The sequence below is a fragment of the Cetorhinus maximus genome, chromosome 12 (assembly GCF_964194155.1).
Source record: "Cetorhinus maximus chromosome 12, sCetMax3.hap1.1, whole genome shotgun sequence".
NCBI lineage: Eukaryota > Metazoa > Chordata > Chondrichthyes > Lamniformes > Cetorhinidae > Cetorhinus > Cetorhinus maximus.
Genome location: NC_135890.1, coordinates 40,388,689 through 40,397,511, shown reverse-complemented (window position 1 = coordinate 40,397,511; position 8,823 = coordinate 40,388,689). Strand labels below are relative to the sequence as shown.

Below are 8,823 nucleotides of genomic sequence, written 5' to 3'. Positions count from 1 at the left end.
AAAAGTTGCAGTTAATAGCGCAGAAACCCATTGGTTCAATTGAAAGGATTTAAAACATGACGGCCCAAATCCCAAACACCTGTATCAACTATTTGGAAGAGATAAACCTGCCAGGTCTCATTCTGAAGTGAGCATAGTTCTATTTGATTACATGGCTTGTGAGGATTTTGTGTTTGATCACAATCTCACTCTCAACAGTTCCTCCATTCTGCCATCAATGAGAATCACACTGTGGCTTAAAAATGTTCTTGATTTGATGCACTGCACTCTCGAAAAAGAAATCCAGCTCCAGCATTAGAAAGAAAGCAAGGAGTTGAAGCTTGAGGAAGGGATTTAGACCTGAAACGTTGATGACTGCCTGGCTTCTGTTTCCCCACAGATGTTCCCTGACCTGAGTATTTCCAGCCTTTTCTATTCCTGAACCTAGTTCCATGTGTTTGTCTCACTCTGGCCATTCGCTGGCTTTGAAGATAGGCTGGGGTGTGAGTGAGCGAGTTGGCCTCCTCTGAAGGCGCTGTGTGTCGGGGCTGGGTGGAGTCACTGGGCTGACGTACTGGGAAGGGCTCCTGTTTATAAACGGGCGGCGGATGGGGCCGTTCCTCATTTCCCAGGGATATCTTGAGGGAAATGTGAGTGGGTTTTTGTTTTGTTTGTTGTTGGATTTCTTCCCATGTTCAGGGGGTTAGTGGTGGTGATGGTGGGTATGTGTGTAGGCGGGGTGGGAGAAAGCTGACCCCCTCCTGCTCTTTATCCTTTCTCTCACAGGCGAGGTCCCTGTCCACCCCCCACCCCCCCTCCAGTCGGTAGAGCAATTGGAAAGAGTGAAGTTCGCGAAGCCTGGCCATGGCGGTGTTCGCTGCCGAGGAGCGGGTGGTCTACTCCAGATCGCAGATGGTGTTCGCGGGAACAAAGGCGCTGGAGGATGCGCTCAAGATCTTCATGCCCAAGTGCAGCGACTTTCACAACTCGGAGGTTGAGCTGTGGGACTTCCTGTGCAGCATGAGGGAAGAGGGCTTCTCCCCGGTCATCCTCCGCAGTAAGGACGTGTACGGATATTCTTCATGCCGCTCCACGGTGCCCGAAGCAAAGCCCACGGCTGAAATTAAACCTACCGCCGAGAGGGCGCCCAGGAGTCGGCGAAGGAAACAAAGGAATGTGGGGGAGCCTGTGACCAAGAAACGCAAAAGCTGTCTCACAAAGACTTCACCTTCCCAGGTTGTGAACAGGGTTTTACGAGGCAGCTTGTCCAGGAAGACCGTGGCGTTTCGGCTAACCACCTTCCCAACCATAAAAGTTGAAGATTCGTCTTCTGATGAAAGTGTTTCCAAAGCACGTCAAAGGGCTCAAAAAATTCTGAAAGTAAACTTGTCCCCCGTGATCAGATTAAGACCTGTGAGAGTGCCGTGATTCAGTTTCAAGTGATGGGGCATTTTTAACATAAATAATTCAAGAACATAGGATGCAGATATGATGGAAATTGGTTTTTCAAACCTATACTGTCTCATTACGTTTATGGATTTCAACAACTGTGAGCTTCGGGGAAGTGTTTTAACTTATTTTTGGACTGCCTTTGCATTTTCTCAACCATACTATACTTCTTGTTTACTTGTTGAGCTTGTTTTTTTTGTTCTTTCTACCTTTGTCTTGTTCCATCTCACTACCTCCTTTTTCTACGATTGGTATTGTATACATGCAACCCAAATTGGGAATGCTAATGGTATAACTAGTGATTCAAGGATGTATTCACCAGTTTACAGGGTGTTGAATTCAGTTAAAGCTGATATATCACCAACGAACATGACTGCTGAGAGGCTGCCACAAATATTTAAGCAACTGGGGACCTCAAACTGATTGCAGCACCTGTTTCTTTGTCTTTTTCCTTCCTGCTGATATTTTTGGAATGTTTATTAGTAAATTCCCTAGTTGCTGGAACTTATAGATTATAGATCATTACATTTACAGGGTTTGTGATCTCATGAGTTAAGAATATTTGGTGGTATCCCATCTTTCTCATGTCTTTGTTCATGATGAAAACTTGTGGTTTCAAGATTTTAAAAAGCTGCTTAGTTCTGGTTCCAAACGTGAGGCAAGATGAATTAACTGAGAGACTTGAGTACACTGTCCAGTCTAACTTCAACAGATCAATTGCTAATTGGATGGCCTGTTTTGGATCACAGGAGAAAGCACTCATCTTTTATCCTCCAGTATTCAAGAAAATTGCCAATTGTGGATGGCTGACCAACATGCGGGTAGTAATTGTTCATATGTATCTTCTGATGCCTGGCTATCGTAATGCAGCGTGTCCATGTTGTGGAATAGAACAACACCTTTTGATTCCTGAGTCTTGGGGTTTAATATACTGATGGAATAAATCTTTTGGCTAGAAGAATCTTAGGTTCAAGGAATTCAACTTGTAGAAACTGTGCTCCCAACGCAACTGCTGATGTTTTACATCGACTAGTAGAAGTGGTACTGGGTTTTCCCCAGTGTTCCCAAACAGAAATCAGCACCACAAGTGACCCTTTTAGGAGCACACAGCTCAGGACCTGTAAATGGCTGTTTTGAGCCCGAGTCAACATGAATGATTTGTGGAAAATTTAAATGTCAGATTTGTTTTTTTTTTAGGTGGGGTGGTATGCTGCCCTGAGTTGAGCTCAAATACAGGAAATTTTTCCTACACCATTATCTGAAATGGGAATCATGGATTCTGGTCATTTGGAAGGGGTTGAGAGGAGAGTGAGCAAGAATTCCAGTTTTATCATTGCACTGCAACCAAATTCAAAAGAGGTGGGATAAATGTATATTAGTACATGGTAGTACCTAAAACAGATTACACAATCTAAGTACAGTAAAAAATTGCGATTTAGCAAAGACCTGCTACCAATTACAAAAATTGCATTATCATGGAAAATGGTGTATATACCTGCATTTTTGCAGTCCTGTTTGTACACTTGAATAATTGTATTAGTTTTCCTGATGATTTATGTGTGAAATTTTCATGGTAGGGTGTAGACTACTGTAGTGGGAGTCAGAATCAAAAGAAAGTGAGACTCTGTGGTCCAAAATAAATCTACTGTACAACCCAAAGTGTCTTGCCCCTGGCCAGTTGAAAGCATTTTCTTGGTCTCTTTTGAGCCTGACATAAAATATTGATTGCTTAATTTGCAGTTTGGGAGCACGTATTTGAATTATCAAATGACAAACCAACCTTTTGCTGGATATTGGAGCCACAGAAATGAAAGTGAGCATGTAAAGGTTGTATATTTTTAACTACACCCCTTCAGCAAATATTTATGAATTGTTTTCATGATTCTTAAGTCCATAGATTGAATGCAAAACTATGAATTGGAACTACTTGGTCAGCACTTAAGTGATAGTGAAGGTGGGCATGCATGGGTAGATTTTCAATGCATCACATTACTTGCACTTGCCAAAAAGTGGGTTTTTGAGAAGGGTGTTGGTGGGGGTTACATTTTTAACAAACAGTTAAAATTAAACTTTCCATAGTTGCCTTTCTAAATAGTAAAAATAAAACGACACGGTAACCTCAATTTCTATTTTAGTCAAATATTATCTTCAAAATTGTCGAAAACGAACGGCAAGAGCGGTCATATCTAACTGTTGCAAGGTGCCACTGAAAAGGAAACTGGTGCCAACATTTTGTCATCCCTAAAGAAGACGTGGATCCAGAATGTATAGGTAAAATTCTAATTCAAGCTGCCCTCATTGAACAATCGTGAACAGTTTGAAAATTTGCAAGCTAATTTCATGTTCCATTAAGGGAGCTCAACTCTGGTGGTTTTATACAGATTTTGTTTGTGTTTATAGACTTTGGAATATGTTGTAAGTACTGAAATGGATAGTTTTACAAAGTGTAGTGATTGTTTCAAAGATTAGTGTGTTAGTAAGGTAGATGGATTGAATGGGGTTTCTATTTATTAATAGTTGTTCTTTGAAAGCAAAGTTATGAATTTAATACATTCCCTCTTCCCCCCCCTCCCCAACAAAAAAAATCAGGGATATCACTGCCACTATTCAATGTTACCTTGGTAAAAGTCATGACAAGATGTGATGTGACAAACTAGTCAATTTGAAGAAATTCAGTTTATAGTTGTAACCTGTTCATTTAAGGTGTAATTGACTTACACCTTCAGCATTGGTATGAAGTCATGCTCAAGTTGCAGTTGTAGTGTGAATACAGTCCGAACCTGGTATTGAGACGAGATCTGACATGGTACTGGGTGGACCAAAAGTCCCACAAAGAGTGTGCTCTTCTTGGGAGTCAATTTAGACCTTTACATCTGATTCCCATTCCAAAGTTAGTATTAAGTGATCTTGGCTATCCACTGGCTCTAAATTTGTGGAATATGAACAATCAATAGTTTAGATACCATAATAACTGATACTTGAGCTGTGTTGACCATAGTCAGTCTGTATCCAGGATTTTCTTTCAATTTATATTCTCCTTTTACATGTTCCTATGCCAATACCTCAATAGTCTAAAGAATCTTTTAATAAATTCTTGTATCATTTTTGTAAATGGTGTAATTTTTAATGTTGAATAAAAAGGACAGTTATTTTAACTGAACATTGATCTGTTTTCATGATTGAAACATTCAGGTTCAGCTCTTCCATGAGTTGTCTAATGACTGCAAATTCTGCTAGGTGGTCCCTTTACATGTCCCTCTTGGTGAGGTGTGTGTGTACGCACGCAATACAAACAAATACTTTGGGGTAACATAATTAATCACTTTTTGAAGTAGAAATTATGTATGGAGGGTTGCCTTGACTTTAATATTGAACTCAATAATTAACATTTTAACACTGAAGCTGACAATTACAGGAACCTCTACTATTTGAATACATGAGTTCATTACTGATATCCAAATTGGGTCAAATGGCGATTCCAACGCGGAGACGATAGTTTGTGATACCATTTTCATTGATTAATTCACGGAATGTGGGTGTCGCTGACAAGGCAGTTTTTATGGTCCATCCCAACTTGGCCCTCAGAAGGTGGTCAGCTATTGCTGCAAGATCATGTGATGAAAGCACTCCCACACCACAATTTTGACCCAGCGACAATAAAGGCAGCGCAATGTGCCCAAGTCAGGATGCTGTGTGATTTAGAATTGGTGGTGTTCCCATGCACTTGCTGCCCTTGTTCTCAAGGTGGTAGAGTTCATGAGTTTGGGAGGTGGTGTCAAAGAAGTCTAGGCAAGTTGCTGCAGTGCATTTTGTAGATGGTACACAATGCATCCATGGTGCATTGGAGATACAGGAAGTGAATGTTTAAGCAGGTAGACGGGGTACCAGTCAAGTGAACTGTTTTGTCCTGGATGATGTTGAGCTTCTTGAGTGTTGTTGGGGCTGTATTCATCTAAGAAATTGGACAGTATTCCATCACAACCCTGACTTGTGCCTTTTAGATGATGGAAGGATGATTAACTTTGGGGAGTTGGGGGCAGGGGTTGAGTTAAGAGGTTAAGTATCTAGTCAATGGTGACCCCCCCCACCCACCCAAAATGTTGATGGTCAGGGAATTCAACAATATATGTCATTAAATGTCATGGGGAGATGGTTAGATGCTTTCTTGCTGAAGATGGTCATTACCTGGCATTTAAGTGGCACATTATTTGTCACTTATCAGCCCAAGCCTGGATGTTATCCATGTATGCAGACATTGACTGCTTTGCTATCTGAGAAATAGATTGGAACTGAACACTGCAATCATTGAACATTCTCATTCCTGATCTTTATGATGAAGGCAAGGTCATTGACGAAGCAGTTGAAACTGTTTATGCTTGGAACACTGCTCAGGAGAAGTCCTACAGGGTTGCCCTGGGGCTGATATGATTTGCCTTCAACAATCACTATCAACTTCCTTTTGAACTGGGTATGACTCCAACCTGTGGAAAGCTTTTCCCCCGATCTCCATTGACTTCTGTTTTACTAGGGCTCCTTGGTACCACACTCTTGATTGCCCTTGACATGAAGGCAGCATATCTCCCCACATCTCTGGAATTCAGCACTTTTGTCCACGTTTTGTGCCAGGGTTAGTCATATTGAGGTTCGGAGCGGGGTGGTCCTGACAGAACCCAAACTGAGCATATAGATCAGAATTTTGGTGACTGAGTGCTTCTTGATGGCACTGATGATGATGCTTTTTACCGCTTTGCTGCTGGTTGAGAGTAGGCTGAATAACTTGAAGATTTGATACCAGAATTATTTTACAGTACTACATATCTGGCAAATTGGAGTCATGATGCTAACTCCATTTCACTCCCATCAAGAAAAACACAATTCTTCATTCTTCTAGCAGCACAGAGCTCTGTTATTGACCATGTCAGGTAAATATACGTGTGAGGAAGCTGACTGTCCTGTCAGATTTTCCCTAATGAAGTTGAAAATGAAGCTTTTTTCAAAAGGTCCTAGGAGAGGTAAAGGTGATCTCACATTTCGTCCCATTGACCTGTAACTATTGAATGTGATTGCTTAATTTACACAATGATCAGAAAAATAATCTAAGGCCCCAAATCCAAAGTTAAAACCATGTGTGATACATGAAACAAAAACGCATAATATTGTTTCCACAGTATTGCTGAGCTGCAGTAAAAGCAAATTAATTGTTCATTGATCTCTCGTTTGTTAGATCTTTGTCCAAAATCCCTACTGCATTTGCCGATATAACAAACAGTGACTGTATAATGTTATACATTCTGTACCATGTATTTTGGGATGCTCCCTGCGTCATATGGTATGCTGTACAAATGCAAGTTTTGTTTGCATATTGGAACATGGCGGCTCCTGAGGTGCTGGGGTCCTGGTAACCAACTATCAGTGGGGTCGAATATTCTCGGCTCCAAGGTTGGATAGGTATTCTGGGGACTTGCTCAAAAGATGTTGCAGAGCATGTGTGATGTAATAAGTTGAGTATAGTGTGTGTTTGGAAATTGAATGTAGTCTGTGGAAGGTTTGAAGTTTGATGGGCAGAATGACCTTTTCTGATTCTACGTTGGTTCCCCAAGCAACATTGTTTTACAAGTCGGCTTTATACCTCGCCGTCCGGTGCACCCATTCAAGCGCCATTTTACTATCTTTTAAGTGTTTCTCCTTAGATTTAACGACTGCCGCACAATAACAGATTTCAAGCATTTGCAGTATTTTGCTTTTATCATAACAGAAGATGTACTATTTTGGTTAGTGAATCGAAACCATTATATATATATATATATATATATACGGATTAAAATGACTGCTTATTTTTGTTGTAAACGATTAATTCTCTGGTTTGTTACAATGAATCTGCCAAATCTCTGGCCCTGGTTTAAAATGTAACCAATTTTAATGTATCTCAGTGGGAATCAAATCCCATCCTATGGGATTGTTCTTGATTACACTCCCTTCCCAGTGACAGCCTTTAGTGAAGCTGGCTCCCTATTCCGCTGCCCCGAGAGGCCAACTGAAATCTGCTGCCGCCTTTAACAATATCGGGCCCAGCAGCTGTTTGCAGCCGATTCCAATCCCAGCACTAATCGGATCATGTGGAGAGCGTGGTATATATGCTCACATATATGGCATCCAGGCTGGACTGTTCATAATCGGGTAATTTTGGTTTATTTTAATGACATTTCTTATCAATTGCCCATAAGGATGTTATACCTAAAACGACGCTGTCAGGATTTCACTTGTCACTAAGGGCGAAATTCCATTCGGCCAAGTCTCGAGTTCCAACGGCATCTCCAGCAAGACGTTGCAGAGCATTTGAGATTTGCGTTCACCTTTGGAAATTGGACAGCGCGATTGTGAATTGCATAAGTTTGCAAGCTCCAGGCCTCATCAGCTCTGAAAATAGTTCTATTACAGAAAATAATGAGGATCAAGACAAATTTGATTTTTATGGTTCTCAAATCTTACTTTATACCAAATGTTTTCTTTCCCCTTGCTATGTTCCTTGAGGTAACTTTGGTATATTTAAATACATTAATATATTTTAAATACTTTTTAACTCATCCATTTCGAAATTCTCGTAGTCTTTAACACAGCCCACAACATCTTTCTCCATTGCCTTTGATCCGTGACTCTGCCCTGGTTTGGTTCCACTCTTGCCTATCCCACTGTTTCCAGAGCACTTGTGAACATATAGGGTCTATTTCTGAGTTCAGATTTGCTTCTTTTAAATTACCTGATTTGTTTAACACCAATTTACCATGATTTATATTTTCATTTACTTTAAGTGCAAACAGAGAGACTTCAGGTGAGAAGATTAAATCGTCATTTGGCATTGCTGGCAGAATTGTCAGGAATTAATAAAAGGTTACCTAGCTCGCTGTTTTCCATGAGCTTGGTGAGCAGGCTACCTGAAGTATTCATGGTGATGAAAAAGACAGTGTGCCTATTGAGTGCATAGAGCTGAGATGATTGAATGACCTCCAACAATTGCCTTTTTTTGCTAGATATGATGCAGCCAGTTGAGAGTTGGTTCCCCCGATTGCCATTGACTTCAGTTTTACCAGAGCTGCTTAGTACCACACTTGGTCAAACACTGCCTTAATGCCAAGGGCAACCAGACTCTCCTCTCACCTCTGGAATTCAGCTCTTTCGTCCATGTTTGGACCAAGGCTGTGGTCCAAGATCTGGAATTGAACATTGGTGCACAAGTTAGTGCTGCTCAATATCACTGTCAACCTTCTATCTCTTTGATTGAGAATAGACTGGTGGGATGACAATGAGTCGGATTCGATTTGTCCTTTTTAGTGTGGACAGGACATACCCGAGCAATATTGCACATTGTCGGGTAGATGCCTATGCTGTAACTATACA

At 41.0% G+C, this 8,823-nt stretch overlaps 1 protein-coding gene across 2 annotated transcripts; it reads left to right on the top strand.

The window, feature by feature from the left end:
• The first annotated feature begins 477 nt into the window (after positions 1-477).
• On the top strand, positions 478-7,474 carry ccdc71 (coiled-coil domain containing 71). Of its 2 annotated transcripts, XR_013578118.1 has the most exons (2): positions 478-2,787; positions 7,359-7,474. XR_013578118.1 is itself a non-coding variant. In XM_078553429.1 (1 exon), exon 1 carries the CDS (start codon positions 844-846, stop codon positions 1,405-1,407), a length of 564 nt encoding a protein of 187 aa, XP_078409555.1. In that variant the 5' UTR covers positions 478-843; the 3' UTR covers positions 1,408-3,992. The 2 variants fall into 2 exon arrangements, 1 of the variants encoding a protein (XP_078409555.1); XM_078553429.1 differs by lacking the exon at positions 7,359-7,474 and having other exon boundaries at positions 478-3,992.
• Positions 7,475-8,823: the final 1,349 nt, after the last annotated feature.

Excerpts from the sequence above, each read along its gene's own strand:
- ccdc71 (XM_078553429.1), top strand. The coding sequence starts at position 844 with ATGGCGGTGTTCGCTGCCGAGGAGCGGGTGGTCTACTCCAGATCGCAG.